The sequence below is a fragment of the Nipponia nippon genome, unplaced genomic scaffold, assembly GCF_047370975.1.
Source record: "Nipponia nippon isolate SJK-2023a ecotype South Korea unplaced genomic scaffold, ASM4737097v1 scaffold_10, whole genome shotgun sequence".
NCBI classification, from domain to species: Eukaryota; Metazoa; Chordata; class Aves; order Pelecaniformes; family Threskiornithidae; genus Nipponia; species Nipponia nippon.
Window position 1 is genome coordinate 11,719,842 of NW_028262291.1, and position 16,233 is coordinate 11,736,074.

The following is a 16,233-nucleotide window of genomic DNA, read 5'->3' on the forward strand; positions in this document are numbered from 1 at the left end:
AGGGGCAGGTTAGAGGTCTTCTCAGAGGCCCTTGGATGAGTCGGAGGCAGAGCTGTCATTGAAACTTGTATGTTGCTGGTTGCCACACAACTGTTCAATTCTTAGGGCTTAATGGATCTAAGATTTTGATCCATACAATTTCCTCCCTTTTTCCCTCTTCAGCGTATGTTTTATACACACATACATGCACCCTTTCTTTGTGGCTATTTCTTGTTCATTCCTAGAATTATGGAATTTCATTCCTCATAAAACTTGGCGTAAAGAGGAAGACAGACATACTTGTGAAACTGCACAAGTGCTCTGCATTCTGTGCATGATCTGAGGTATGTGGGTTTAATTCTGATTTGTTTAAATAAAAAAAGTAGGTAATTTTTATTGTCATCATCTGATATGAAAAACAATGTATGCAGGAAAATGCATTGTTTCAAAACTCTACACAAATTGAAAAAGAAGTGAATTCAAGCTGGAAGTAAAGATGATAAATTGAGTCTGAATGGAAAAACGAAAACATGAACTCAATTTAGGAATGTACCCTCACTGAAAAAGAATCCATTTGAAAAGACTAAAGAAATTAGACACAACGGGAGCCTAATTCTATTCTCTCGTATTGCATGTAGTTATCTTTTAATGTATGGTGGAGCAAAAAGGGAGTCAAATGACATTTGCAGCTTTAAACACTTTGCTCTTGTCTTGCACAAGGTGCCAGACAATGGAAAATCTTGTCCAGTGTGATCTAATTTGAAAAGATGTAAATGAATGCAGGTAGGAAAAACAATACAAATAATTTCCTTTAAATGGATGGAAGACATGTCAGAAGCTGAAATTGTGTTTGAACGTTTCAGTTGATGCATGGATTTATGGTAGAGCAGCAGTGTTTGGGGGGCTGGTTTTGTCATCTGGAACATTTTTGGAATATGGTTTGTCACTAATTTCTTATAAAAGTATATTTTACATATATGTCAACCTTAGCTTAATTAACAGAGGAGAAAAAAAAACCCAGTTTTTAAGGAAGCATCTTCTTTGAACTATTTTCAGTGTATTTTCATTGCCATTTAAAATACTTTCCAAAATCACTGTGTTGCTCTTTATCTGGTAGGTGATATATCTTACCATTTTTGCTAGAGTTTTGTTGTACATTGGTATGGCTGAGGATAACAAATATTACTATGCCTAAGCTAGACAGCTAAAAGATAGATTGGCTGTAGCTTTGTTTGCTGGACCATTTTACATCTTTATGCATTTTGGCTGCAAGTGAATCACTAAAATAACAAACTTTGTAGGTTCTTTACAGGCTAATACTGAAAATTATTTCACTATATTTAAGCCTGTTAACTAGTTCATAGTCCATTTGAAGCCCAGTTTTCAAAACTTGGATGAAATGTCAATGATTACATCAAACAGAAATGTGCTAGCTTTATAAAGGTGTATAGGAGATTAGAATTTTGTTAGTAATTTCTCATTATGCCCATGCAAACTTTTACATCTAACTTGCATATAAGAGATGACATCCACAAAGTAATAGTATCCAGATTGCATATGGAATTTTTTTTGTCAATGCAGAATGGCATGCATATGCACACACACCGTGTGCCGTGAACAGGTCTGTTCTCCAAGGAGCTGGGTCTGTAATGGTCTTAGTATCTTTGGAAAATTGTGAGGGCTAGTATTTAAAAATTGTAGTGTGATCATAAGTTCAGGGGCCTCCCAGACACTTTGAGCGTGAAATATACACCTTAAAAATCTTATTTTCAGGGGCCACTTAACCCTGGTGGCACCTAAAATTCACATTTGCCAAAGATTCACCTCAGATTTGACAGTGCTGAGCCCAAGTCAATTTGTGCCTGCTTCGCCTACTCAGTCATCTATGCAGTGTTTTTAGGCAGTGCTGTAAGAGACGGCTCGCCACAGAAGATGACCTTTCTTTAATGAATTATTTCAGAGGTTAAAATACTTACTCTAGGGTACAGGGGGCAGGTGTGGAGAACTATCTTTTCTCCTTAAGAAGATTTGAAACCTTACGTGTGTATATAGAGTTGGGACTGTTTAGCCTAGAGAAGAGGAAGCTCAGGGGGGATGTCATCAATGTATATAAATATCTGAGGGGAGGCTGCAAAGAGGACAGAGCCAGGCTCTTTTCAGTTGGTGCCCAGTGACGGGACCAGAGGCAATGAGCACAAACTGAAACACTTTTTTACTGTGAGGGTGACTGAGCACTGGCACCTGTTGCCTGTGGAGGTTGTAGAGTCTCCATCCCTGGAGATACCAAAAGCTGCCTGGATAGGGTCCTGAGAAGCCAGCTCTAAGTGACCCTGCTTGAGCAGGGGGTTGGACAGGATGACCTCCAGAGGTCTGTTCCAACCTCAGCCATTCTGTGATTCTGTATTGCTTCCCAATAAAGTGCCCTGACATGTGATTTGCAGGCTCTATGAAGGTGCCTTTATTCCTTCAGCCAAAGCAGCACTTCTTAAATGAAAACAATAAATATTAGCTTGCAAAAGAAAGAAAAAAAAGTGATCACAAGAGTTACTGTGTTGTTATAACCTAGAAGATCAGATATAGCCATAAAGAGTAATGTCCAGGGTTTAAAATGCATGAACATCCATTGGAACGGGTATTGCAGTGGATGTTCTCCAAGGAATTTGCCCTAAACATGAGGCTAGGGGGACTCACTCTTGATATCACTCCAACTCAGCGTACATTTAATTGCTCCACAGGAAGTGTGGAATCACTCTGAAAAGGGGGACTGAAAATAATCACACTGAGCTGGCAAGTAGTTAGATAGCTCTCTGGGGGTGGAGATCAGAGAAGATTGAACTGATGCTCCTTCTGTCCTGGTTGAAGGTTTTAACTCCTGAACTACTGGCTAAAAGAGAAAACCAGTGCTGCCTTGCATTAATTGTCTTCTGGAAGAAAAGGCAGCTCCCTCTGCCTCTTGTTGTAGTGTTTTATTTTGAATAAAAACCACTCAGGTTCTTATCTCTACGAAAGCACCTATGGCTCTGATTAATTCAGAGGGTCCACAGTGCTTCATGAAGAAAGCTTCTCCTTTCCTGTTTTGTATGTGTGCTTCTGAGCAGCTATGTACTTTACAAGTTATATATCACTCTGCCGAAAGATGCAATATTTAGATTTCCTTTATTAATCTATTGATAAGTCCTTTTAAGAAAATCTTGATTGCCAGGAAAACTCACTGAAACCAGTAAGAATCATAACTGCACCTGCTTTTAAAGGCCAGATATAGAGGATGTCCAAATGTAAGCCTTAATGAGAATCTGATTTTCAGAGTAGTGAAATTTTATTACAAGTCATCTTTAATGAATTGACATTCACTTTAAAGAAAAAAAAGGGGGGGGGCAATTGATTATAAATGACACAGTGACACTTACACAAGCTGTTTTTACATTTGATCTGCTGTCCAGTGTTACTCACAAAAAAAGTGACATGCTGTTAGCTCTCCTGAAAGCTTCAAAGAAAACTTTTCAGTCTGATGCTTAAAGCTGAAGGCTCTCTTACCAGTGAAAACAGGGGACTAACACACCAGTAGAAATACAAGCTGATTTTAGAATGTAAGTTTTGATTAGCTATGCTGCCAAAAGATCAAGCTACAAGTGGAAATTGGTAAATCCGAACACCATTTTAATTGTTTCTCTCTTGTATTGATCAAAAAGCTGTGGATCTCTGTGAACAGGTTTCTTATTTGTTTCTGAAAGATGAATGAACCAGCTTATTAAAAAATGCAGTGTAAACCTTTTAAGACTAAAACTGTTGTCGTTACTTTTTCAAGACCGTGGTTTCTGTTTTGCATGCCTATATAATTCTTTCACATGGAGACAGAGAGAAAAGTACCTAAAATATTAAATAACTTCTTTAATGTGATTTTCATCAGTTTCAAACTAATGACTGAATTGAGAAAATTGGTTGACCAGCTGAATTTTGAATATTATGTGTATCTCGGTGGTTTTGGATGTCATGTGTCCTGTGTACTGACTCTTGTCAGAAGTTTTACAAACATACATGTAAATTCATCATCTGGATTGAACTTAATTTTTGTGCAACATCCAGCATGTGAAGAGGAATGCTTTTGCGATACTTCTCTGTATTTATTTACTATATAGATTAAAATACAAAATTGAAAAAAATGCTATGCTTTCTCTTCGAACTGAAGAACAAATTTAGTTAAGGAGTCATATTCAAGTGTGATTTAAAAATTCTGAATCCATCCATGCTTTCTGTGTGCTAAACATCAGCTGTTAGTAATGCTTTCCACGGCTTCCAGGAGTTCCTGGATGTAGTGAATCTAGGCACGCTGAGAGAAGATAGCCACTTCAATGTTGCCAGGACGCAGAGAAGAGTATTAACGTCAATCATTTCCATCTACCGAGCCTATTTAGAAATGATGCCTGGGTCAGCTTGTGGCCTAATTTCATCCTAGTAAATAGTTCAGATCTGAGAAAAAGTTAGAATTAACTGTTGTTCAGAAACATTTCATTAAAATACTGAAAGTTTCAGAAAAAAGTAGTTAATTACTTTTACTTAATTAACTTGTGGTTTTATTAAAAAAGCAAACAGTTTAAAAGATAGAAATTGGTAGAAAGGCTTTCTATTCTTCATAACATTACAAAATTTGAATCCTTTTTGAAATGAAGGAGGAAAAAACCAATAAAACATCAAGGAACTTTGAAGTTGTGGCCAACACTTCCATACTGCTGTTTGCGTAAGCAAATTGAAATGTGGCTAAAATATACATTTTTTTAAAAGCACAGGAAAATCCACCAGATACTTGTCAGTGTTCATCATTCTGATTAAACCTCTTGACTGAGCTTACAGATAAGTTTTCCATCCTTGTACCTGTTTTTCTGGCTACCCTGTCTGTCTTAGCTTTCGTAGCAGGATGTTCTTTGGAGCTGGATCTTTTGCTGTGTTATTATTGAGTTGAGAAGGAAGCCCCTGATTTTGACTGAGAGAGATGGTAGATTCTGTAGCAAAAATAATTAATGTGGCTATTAAGAAGACGCTTTTTAAAGTAAGGGGCTAACTCTGTTTATTCCTGTCTGCACTGTCCAGAAAGACATTGTGAACAACTGCTGTTGGAAGCTGCATTTAAACAAGAGTTTGCATTTGGTTTGCAAACTAATTTTAAATGTTTTGGGCCTTGGGTGGAAAAGCAAGCTCACTCTAGGCCTTGGTTGCACAGGCAGATTCAGGAGACTGTTTTCAGGGATTCCTTTTTTTAGATAATCATCTGGTTCTTGCCCATATGTGCCCTGAACAGGTATGGGGACCTTCTGATCCATGCCTACAAAAGCTCTCTTATCATTCTTACGGCTGGGGATAGATTTCTGTGAAACAATTTGTGTTGACGTTGTGTGACGTTGTGACTTCCAACAGTTTACTTTTTTTTTTTTTTTTTTTTTTTTCTTCAGGTGCAGAAACCTTACATTTCCTGACAGGCTTCCTGAGGTCAGCATTGTATTCATATTTGTTAATGAAGCTCTCTCGGTGATTCTGCGCTCCATTCGTTCAGCCATTGACCGGACTCCTGCTCATCTGCTCAAAGAGATTATTTTAGTTGATGATAACAGTAATAACGGTAAGAGATTTTGTTTCTTTCCCCCCCCCCCCCTCTCCATAGAGGTTGGATCATACATGCGAATCCTTGAATTCTGGCTCTTGCTCTTCCCATTGGCATTTCAAATGTTTCTATACGGTTAAGGTGTCTGGTAAGCAGAATTTTGAGTGTAACAATAGATTGGAGATGTAAGAAGTTTTACTCTTAGTACTTTAGAATGCTTTCAAGACTCTTGGCTTTCTGTGCTCTTCCTGTTTCAGTTGTATGATTGCATGTGCATAGTCACTTTCTCTTTTGTATAAAACATCTTTCTGTGTTTCTTACACATCTCCTTTAGATTTCCAGTTCTCCTCTCCTCATTGGCAGGATTTACCTTGCTGCTTTTTTACTGTATGTACTCAGATTTTGCTCTCCATGCTCTGAAGGACTGGACTGCCCATGTCTGATTGCTCAGTGCTTGCCCAGGTGTTTTTACAAGTCTTATTTTCTGGCAACTTTAGCAATGAAATTTAATTCTGAACTCCTAAAATACAAGGCAAATCTGAATTTATCCTGTTGAAAGAAAATGCTGAACAAAGGGCTTCTCCTGTCCTTGCCATCATTACAGCTGTTATGTGATCCCTGTGGCTAGATCCTGTGACTCACTGCTGATCATAAATGTATCTCAGATTTGTACAGAAAAGAAACTTATTGGGGAGCAAGTAAATAAGTTCCCCACCCCAGGCTATGCACTTCATCATCTCCTCTTCTCCTGACTATCAATGAAGGAAAAAGTAAAATCCTGACTCTTTAAAGTATACACAAAACCCAACAACTTGATGTAGTCTTATGTCAAATCTAATTCCAATTCCAGTGAATAATACTATGTTTAGAGTTACCTAAGGCTGACCAAGCTTTCCTTGAAACACCTACTCATGGAACAGTGTGGGTAAATTGCCATGCAGGATTTATGCATTGTTATTCTTAGTTGATGGCACAATTTATGATGTAACAATGCAATGAAGTAAAAGAAAAATCACACGAAACAGTAAACTATGAGCAAAACAAAAACAAAACCAAATCCAAAATCAACGTGCATGCACACACATACACACACACATATAAGTGATTCAGAAACATCTTGTGAACTGAGGTAGACTTTTGATTTGCTTCAGCATGTAGTTCAGTCATTTGACATGGTTTTACTGATGCATTCTTGCTGGCCTTCATTTTTCCCCACTCCCTCGTGCAATACATGGCAGTTTGATAGGGGAAAAAAAAATGAAATACAACTTTGATCAGTGGACTTGGGCTCTGGAATGTGTTTGTAGAAATTCATTCCTGCATCTTTCAAACAGGTATGGTTAATGTGATGCCAGGACCTCAATGAATCTGAATGGCTATTGGTGCTGCAGGGCCTGAGGCCTTTGGGCATGGAGGAACTGGTCACAAGGCAGCCGTAGAAGAAGAAAAATAATCTGGCTGAAAAAAGGGGTTTCTAGAGTTCGAGTCTGATTTTCTATACTTTACAGGCAGTTATTCCAGTGGGCACATTGCAGAGCAATGTCAGAAACATCAGTGTTTCTGAGAGCCTGTCATCACTGTGATGAGTTCACTAACAAATACACTTTGCACTCTGCTCTGTGGGCTTGTCAAAATTATTCTTTTTCATTATTTCTTACCTGAAATAGATAAGAAATCACAGGAACCATTTAATCTTTCAGGAAGACCTGTTCAGCCACATTTTGTGTTAGTACCAGTAGTGGTACCGTACAGTATCATATTTTTATAGTTGGCTGTGCCTTTTATTCAGGCTTGCCTTTCTTACCCTCCAGTGCCTTAAATCCTTAGGTTCTTGGCCCCAAACAGGAGGACAGACATTGAGAGGAAGGTAACCTTTGGTTTGGCTGTGTTGGCTTGGTGTTACATGTCATTCTGTACAAAATCACACTGTGCAGAGTGATACTTAGTCTCCTAGAAAAAATCAACTTTCTCCAGGATTTTCTGCTACTCCTCTAAACCTTTCTCTGGCATCTCTTCCCTGCAGTAGTAAATTAGATTCCTACAGTCCTCTTTATCCCATAATGTATGCTGAAGAACTGGTAATGGGCATCCATTTGGAGAGGATGGATGTTTGGTAGGAAAGGGAGCGATTGTAAAGATGATTTATGGACTTTTCTATTATTAGTTTAAATCCTGAAATATTTATTTTACAATTTACTTTTGCTTTTACAATGTTCTATTTTCAATTTTTTTCTCCCTTCTAGCATTGCTGAAACTAATCCTTTATATTTAGTGTCATTCTATGTTTTTGTTAGTAGGTCTTTAGCTTGCAAGTGTTGCTGCTGGTAAGAAAGTGGGTTACTCTGGGTTTCCCTGTAATGTTACCTGAGGGGGGCAAAAGCTTGCTTTGTGCTTGCATCTGGCGCCAGACTCTGCTTCTCGCAGACACCTGTCAGAATCCTTATTATAAGCGGTCTGTATACTGTCACGCTTTCGTCGGGGATGGCAACTTTTATAACTCGATGTAAGATTTTTTTCTGTGATGCCACAGCCATGGATTTCACAGGCAAGAAATATCGCACTATGGGAAGTGACTAGAAAGAAAAAGTGAGAACAGAGATCAGGCAGGTGTAAAGGAACACGTTTTTTATTTTGAGTCTCTTGTGCTATTTGATTGGATTCACATAGCAGAGTGGTTTAAAATAAAAGCAGATGCAATGAATGGCACTAAAGGAGGGCACCAAAATTTTCTGCTTCTGAGGGGAAGCAATATACTGGTAAACTGGTGTAAATTCTTGCTGTGGGCCAAATTCGGAAACTAGTAATGGACAGCTGAATTCACCCCTAATTTCAGTAGATCTCTGTTTCAGAAAAGAGCAGTGGGAGAACTCATTGCTTGTTAAAGTTCCAGCAGGCTGATTTCAGAAACCATATATTCAAGTGTACAGCCAAAGTCTATACATTTGTCTGGAACAATGTAAGCTAAGGTATTTTATTTCATGCACTTCAGGGTATGTCAAGCAAATTATCTATGACTTTCTCTAAACCTCAGTGGAGTTTTTCAGGTTCCCAATTATGTTTCAGGAGACCTCAATTAATCTCTTTTGAAGTTTCCCTTTTTTTAAACGAATGTTTCAAGTTAGGAAACTGTGAAAATGCCAGTGTGTGCCATTTAAAAGCAGAAAATAGATTTAACAGGTCCCAAAATTTTGATCTTTTATTTTAATAAAGCTGTTTGCATGGCCTAATTTGTGTATTTCACCATACCGTCTTTTCCAGTGGAATTCTGATAAGCATAACACTGAAATGTTTCATATATGCTGTTATGTACATTAGTATTAAAATCTAATTTAATTGAAGGTTAAAAAAAAGTGCATTTCAGTGACTGCCTGTGTGCTGTGTAATGAGAACAAAAGATTTATTAAAGAAACAAACCAAATATCAGTGGTGTTCATTTGGGTCTCATTCGCATTGGTGTGAAATAGAGCTACTGCACTGATTTCAGCTGTTTTACTGTAGTTTTAAGTGCTGTCTGTCAGATCAGAATCTTTCCCATCCTCCTCAGGAATGGTGTTTGCTTTTCAGAGATAATATACGCATTAGTTTATAACTTGGCAGTAAAATAATTTATTCATTTTTGCCTTCAGAAGTAGCAGAGTTTTCCAGGTGACTCAATGCAATTGAGGGGAGGGATTTGCAGAGAAGAGGCTTTAAAAAAACTTTAAGTGACCATGCCCACAACTGCTGATAGTTAATTAGACCTCAGAAATGTTTTTAGAAGAAGCATTGCCTGAGCTGGAGACTACTGGAATAGTGTTTCATTCACTCTCTGGCTTGTTGCATCCTGCCCTCTGGGGACAGGGCAGTGACCTTCTGTGCCACTGGAGTCCTGTCTTGGCTTTTGAGTCTTTTTGCTGGCATTGAGCCCTGCTCCATTATGAAGCACCGCTTGAAGATATTTTAAGATGATTTGAAATCCCTCTAAAAAATGAGCCGTGATGTGTTCAGCTTCATGGGGAGGCAGTATGCATTAAAGGGGCCAGAGTATGTTTTACAAAATTTTATATTATAGCAATAACCATCCTCTATGACATTTTTTCATATTAAAGTTAATAATAAATGTTGCGATAGAGGCTTAAATTTCATAAGTTTTTTTCCTTTTTCTGTGAATCATTACTTACAAATGAAATGTTCTAACATGTTCAGTTTAATGATTCTCATTTTGTCCTGAGATTTCCATGAATACAGCTATTGAATTGCAGTAATAATGCTGGATATCACAGGATGCTAATTTTATGACTTGCAGTGTCGAAGAGAATTAGCACAGAATGGTAGAAAGTGGGTCAGATGCAACTGTATCACCTTCGAGAGATTTGCAACATTGTCCTCAAAACACTGAATAAAAAGCTTTTCAAAAAGCAGCCAGAGCTTTTCATTAGAAAGGTATATTTCTTCTTTGATTATTTTTAAGAGATACTTGGGAATAGAAGATTGTCTGTTTTTCTTTTTCTTTACAAAAGCAGTGATGAATAAACCTCAAAAGTACTGTTCAAATGCTACATTTCATAGTACAGCATAATTTGAAGATGGCTTACTTGTAGACCAGACAACTATGAATGTTGATTTTAAAAACTTATTAATAACAATCTCCTAGGGAAGACGTTAGGACTTGCTGTCCTTCTGTTTAGCTTCTTGATCTTCTCTTGCCTCAATGCCAGCAAAATTCAAAGGCGAATAAAAATATTTAAAAACAAGGAAAAAACCAAACTTTATTCAAACCTGCATTCACTTTTGGGCCATGGTTTATGCATTGTGAAGGCTTTGCTTTATCTGCCTGGATTCATTCCCCCCATTAGCTGAAGGTCTTGATGCTGAAATCCTTATTATTGCACAGTCTTTACACAAGCAAACTTTCAGTAGTGTTGGTAGGGATTTACATGAAAGAGGGCTGTGTAATGCTAGTTAGGAATCAGATGCTAGAAATCATATATTTTATGTATAGACCAGGAGATCTGTGCCTGTTGTAGATTTGAGAACAACATTACCTGTTGTTACAAACTATGCATTTTACTTGCATAGTAACATTTAGCACTGAAACTTGAATAAATGAAGACAATTCTTTGAGCATATGTTTACTGCTGCATGTTCTGTGCTGATGGTAGGACTGCAATGAGGTGTGTCTTGGCTTGTGTGCCAGCTACTGTAGATGCATCTGAAAATATGTAAGAAGAAAATAACCAGAAGCAAAACATAGTCCGCTGGCCATCTGTTTCAGCAGGCAGCAGAAGTTAGCAGAATGAGAATGTTGTTCTTATTCTGAGGTGTGAGAGAGTGGAGTATGTGGACACTTTGATTCATGTCCCAACGATGACTGGCCGTGCAGCTCAAAACTCTTGTGGAAAAAAATCAAGAACCACTAATATAAATGGACTGTGAGATTTTTATAAGGACAGCAGGTCCTGAAGATGATGTCCTAGAATGGCTGCAGACTGCCCTCTCCTCTTACTTGTCAGTCCTTGTGACATTGTATTTTATTCCTGCTTTAAAGGGAAGAGGTTGTGGAGTAAGAGATCAAAAGGAAGTGAGCAACAGAGCAGAAAAGAGAGGGACGCTGCTGCTGAAGGCAGCTGTCTGTCCCAACTATTCTTGCCCCTCTTTTGCTTTGATTTATCACTCTTCACACATTTTTCTCTTCCTGTGTTCGTTCCTTCTTTTTTCATCCAGGGGTGGCCTATATCCTTGTTTTTTATTACCTCAGTCCACTTGCCTTTTCCTCATTCCACCCTGGCAATCTGCTCTTTTCGGATGTTCACTTTGTCACGCCCATTCCATACACTTCATCTTTCTTTATATGAGCTTGTATCCTTCAGTCAGGGTGTCCGTTTTCCATGTTCTCAAATTCCGGTGTACCCACTCCTCTTATCTTCTCCTTATCTCCTCCACCCCAGTATTTGCTGCTTTTTCTCACAGACTGCACTCCTCCATTTTTCCCATCTCATCATTCTGCTTCCCCCTGCCTTTAGCCACATAAACTAAACTCCTGCCTGACTCCATCCATCCCTCCATCCCTCCATCCCTCCATCCCTCCCTCCCTCCCTCTCCCTCCCTTCCTCCTCCCCTCAGCTGTATTCTGTTTCTTCCTTCGTGGCATGTTTTTATCATTCTCCCATTTTCCTCCTTTTTCTCTCTGACACCTCCTTTTCAGGTATGTTTTTCCATTTTCTTTTGCTTTCATTTAAAAACAATTGTGTTGTATTCTTTTAGGTTAGTGTTTCTAACTCTCCCATATCTGAACTCCATACTGCGTCAGCATTGTAATTATAGTCATATGAAAGCTGTTTGATAACCAGCATGCAGTTTGTTTTGTTTTGTAATGGGGGCTGTTACATTCTCCATTCTTTATAACTGATGTGGAAGGTCCTTAGCTTTTGTTTTCTAGGTGGTTAGGGAAGCTCCAGCACTGTGAGAGTGTGAGGTAGGGCTACGGGACCACTTAAACTAAGTGTGGCTCTTCTGGTGCATCCCGGAGAACTCGCCTATCTGTTGGACCATTTGCCTCGGTGGAAGTGTGTGCTCAGCAGGTGTTTGCAGTGACAAAGTGGGCTATCAAAAGAACAGTTATTTTAATTATCTGCAATATAGTATAGTTCAGTTTGTTTGTAAGGTTGGAAAAGCAAAATTTCAATGTGTGTGCAAGCTGATAGCATAACCTCTGTCCGCGTCAGGGGTCATCAGTGGGCAGCAGAGCTTTTATTGCAGTCTCGTGATATCAGGGTTTTTGATTCAAATGTTCATATAATACTGTGAACTGAATCTTCCCTAGGCAGCAGTTGTTGAAAGTTAATATGTGGTCATCTTATCTTTTATTCCATCCACGAGGTAATTTAACTAAATCAGTCCTAATACGCTTGCAGTGTTGCAGTCTAACAAATTCCTTTTTCTATGTTAGATCCAGTATAGCAAGTCAAAGAAGACAGAGCAGCTGCTTCTAAAATCAGCATTTTCTGTACTTGCAGTTTAATGTAGGCAACAGAATAGAGGAAAAGTTATTTTATGCAACTCCAAACCTTATCACCAGATAATGCCTTTTTTTTTTTTTTTTTTAATAAGACAAGCCCGTTGCCATTAAACTAAGCTTTAAGATTGGAATAACAATGTATTTGATTTCAGCCTGGGAGGAACTCATTTAAGTGTCAGCAGTATCTACATGCCATACTTAATCCTAATGGAAGGTAGTAAAATGGAGTATCTGAACTACAATATAGGAAAAGCTGAAAAACTGGAGCTAGGAAACAAAATACAGGCATGATTTTAGCTGCAGTTTTACAGCTTTCTTATGTCTTTTCTTTTTTTCATATAGCAAATGAAACTGAAATGAAACTTTCATTCTGGTTTTGTTTTAGCTTGAATCCCAGTGTACCAATTCATACTGTGTATCTGTTTCACATATGCTGTGTACCCTATATATGTCAAGTAGTGCAATGCACAGTGAGGTTTTTTTGTTGTTCTTCATCCCCACATCTGTTCTGCCATCCTCTAATGACACAATCCTTAGTGTGAGCACAGTCATACGTGCTCTCAGGTTACTGATCATATCAAAGCCTGATACAGACAATACAGCTGAAGTTTCTAGGTGATGATAAATAGCTGCACATTAGCACTTTGGAATCTTTTGGAAGAAAGATTTGGGCCAACTTATAGGAAATATCATCACCTGTGTCAAGTGTGATTCGGAAACACATGTGGCCCACAGTGTTAAAGACTGCAGTCAAATTCCGTAAGAACAGGCTAGTTTTAAGCAATTCTGGTAGCAATGAGGAATTCACCCCATGTACATTGGAAGTGCTGTGGGCTGGCGGCATCCTGACTGTGAGAATGCCAGTGTGCAAATGCTGTCTTGGTCCACTTCTGAGTACCATCACTGTGATTCTAGCCTTAAAATTAGTTACTAGAGATCTCTGAGACATTGCTTGATTGAAAAAACTTTTTTTTTTTTCCATTCCCCCCCCCCCCCCCATTTGTGGCATTATTTTGCCTTCAAGAATGCTTGAACAGTTTCCATTGATAATGTTTTCAAACACATCTCACTAAATTTAAGTAGCAACCATATGTACAGATCCAGTGCAGTGACAAACAGTCATGTAGAACTTGTGAGAGAAGTGCCGATATCTGTTGATGTCAGTAAGGTAGCTCTGGTTTGATCAGATTATTTTCCTTTTGACATCTTTTACCGTAAAGTATCCAGAGATCTCCTTGCATCCAATAGAAGTTGTATTTGAGATATTCTAGTAATGTAAGCTCTTAAGAATCTGAATGACTTTTTAAAGCATTTCTTTCTTTTTCCTTATCAAGAGGATGGTACTTACAATTGCAAGAGTTTGACAGGGGGTGGAGAAAATACTCTGTAGTGTTAGGCAAAGGAGTTAAAAAATTGCGTCCTATATAAAGTAAGAAATAAAAATTGCCTTTTAAATGAACTTCGTTAAAATTTACCTTCTCTTCCTAACCCAAGCATACTTTTCTTAAAAAAAAAAAACAAAAAACAAACAAACCAAAACAAAAAAACCTAATGAAAAAGTAGCTTTCATAAAATTAATGCTGATTTCTTAACTTAAACTGGTGGTAAAACTTCCTGCCAGAGCTGATAATTTCAAACACTTCAACTTCTTTGTGATAGAACCTGAAAATTCTTAAGATGCTGAAGGGTCCAAGATATGATAAGAGATTTGCCTGAGGAAGTATTTAAGGGTGTTTGAGTGTATCACCAAATGATAAAAATCAGTTAGCAAAAATATATGAATGAATTACAGACTATTCTGTGTTCACCTGATAGGCATACGCAAAGGCACATGTGTAGACATTGTTAGATATTTTAAAGACATTGTGGAACCTACTGTAAGTCTGAAGTTCAAGTACAGAACCTTTTATCAAAGGATATTTGAATTCTTGTTGTGAATAAAAACATCGATTCATGTTGACTTTTCTTTTGGCATACTTTTTCTGTAGGTAGATATGCTTGGCATTTAATTTTGGAAGTGTTCTCCAAGTATATTGGATGACCAAAACTTAAATTACTTGACTTCACTCGTTCACTGTTAAGTTATTTGTAGGGCCATTACTCAGATGGTGTTCTTTCCTTTTGCACTGGAAAAGTAATATTTTAAGTAGTATGCTTCAAGCAGCAGCGCAGGAAGCTTTAGAGAAGCTCTATTTAAAACTTTATGGAAACTGTGATGAATCTAGACATAAAAGCTAAAGTTTCCATTTATGATGATGGAATTAACATGGGAAAAAACGAAGACTTAGAGGTTAGGCTGTGAGAGAGTGAACATTTCTGCTTGTTTTTCCTTACCCAGTTTATTTGGAAAAGGTGTTTTGTTTTTCTTGGGACTCCATAACCAGAGTCCTTGTTAGCACCACTTACTGGAAGTCTGTTTTGAGAGTCTGGGCAGAGAGAAATACAGATGCGAGTGCATATGGAAGGAGATACAGGTTATATACTAAAAGCTCACCCTTCCTGTTCTTTAAGATCTTCACAAATGTCTAGAAGTCTGTTAGTTTTTTGAGTAAGTTCTGCAACCTACTTCATACAGGACAGGGCAAATCTTGCTCTCCTGGCAGTCTGACGACGACTTCTGACTGGGGGACCTGCATGGAGCTGTATTCCTCATTAGCCTCCTGTCATGTCTCTATGGCATTTTGCAGTGGAATTTGGGAATAAACCGATGTTTTGGTTTTTCGGGTTTTTGGTTTTGTTTTGTTTTAATAGTATTTTCCCTTCAAGTGTAATCTGAGAGGAATGGTAGATGCTCCAAAGCTTTCTCACAGGTGTGTTTGATGCCAACTCAAAGGAAAACTTGCCTTTCATTAAAATTAACAGGGTTTGTCTGCACTGCAGTGTAAACTCTCCAATAAATGATTTAGAATCATCATGAATGCTAAATAATATGGCAGCATGAATCATTGTTGTTTTCGTTTAGCAGCAGAGAGAATCTTGATGGAATTGCTAAGAGCTCTCAGTTCTCTCAAGATAGCTTACAGTCATCTGCTGCATTGTTCCTTTGCTCCTGACACACTCCTTTGGCCCACTGCCTGTCTAATCATTGTTTAATGTTTCAAAAGCTGCCATCTTCTATTTGAGGCAGTCTTTTCAAGCAGTACAAATACCAACAGATTTGCATACAGTAGAAATAATCCAAAAAATAAAGTGAAAAAAAATTCATAAAGCCCAAGAAAATAAGATGCAAACAGCATTAATGCTTTATGAAGGTAAAAAAAATACCCTATACCTAATCGAATTATGGTGAAGTTCTAGGAAGCTTAAAGATATTTTGGTGGCTAAATACATGGTCTATCAGCTTTACATGCTATGGAATGATTATTCCTCCTGACCTGTTGCCCCTAATCTCAGTCCTTGCTCATGTGCACAAAGTGGAAAGAGAACAATAAGGTCTTCTAAAATGGAAAACAAGTTGACAACTTATTTGCCAGCAAATAAACAAGTTGACAACTCCCGTGGCAGCAAATAAACAATGGTTTCCATTTTTTATTACCATGAACAAGTGCAATGTCAGTACCTGAAAAATGTACTTACATCCCCATGTCAAATAAGTGACTATGCCTCCCTGCCTTGTATTATTATTATTACTGTATGAGCAACAAGTTTAAAACATTCCCCTGTA

The 16,233-nt window shown here is 38.0% G+C and overlaps 1 protein-coding gene across 5 annotated transcripts in view; it reads left to right on the top strand.

The window, feature by feature from the left end:
- The window catches only part of GALNT18 (polypeptide N-acetylgalactosaminyltransferase 18), a 279,026-nt gene that overhangs the window by 157,036 nt on the left and 105,757 nt on the right, over window positions 1-16,233 (top strand). For all 5 annotated transcript variants that reach the window (XM_087744745.1, XM_087744755.1, XM_087744773.1 and 2 more), the window contains exon 4: window positions 5,424-5,590. In XM_087744745.1, the coding sequence (XP_087600871.1) occupies window positions 5,424-5,590 (167 nt within the window). The remainder of the gene's footprint in view (window positions 1-5,423; window positions 5,591-16,233) is intronic.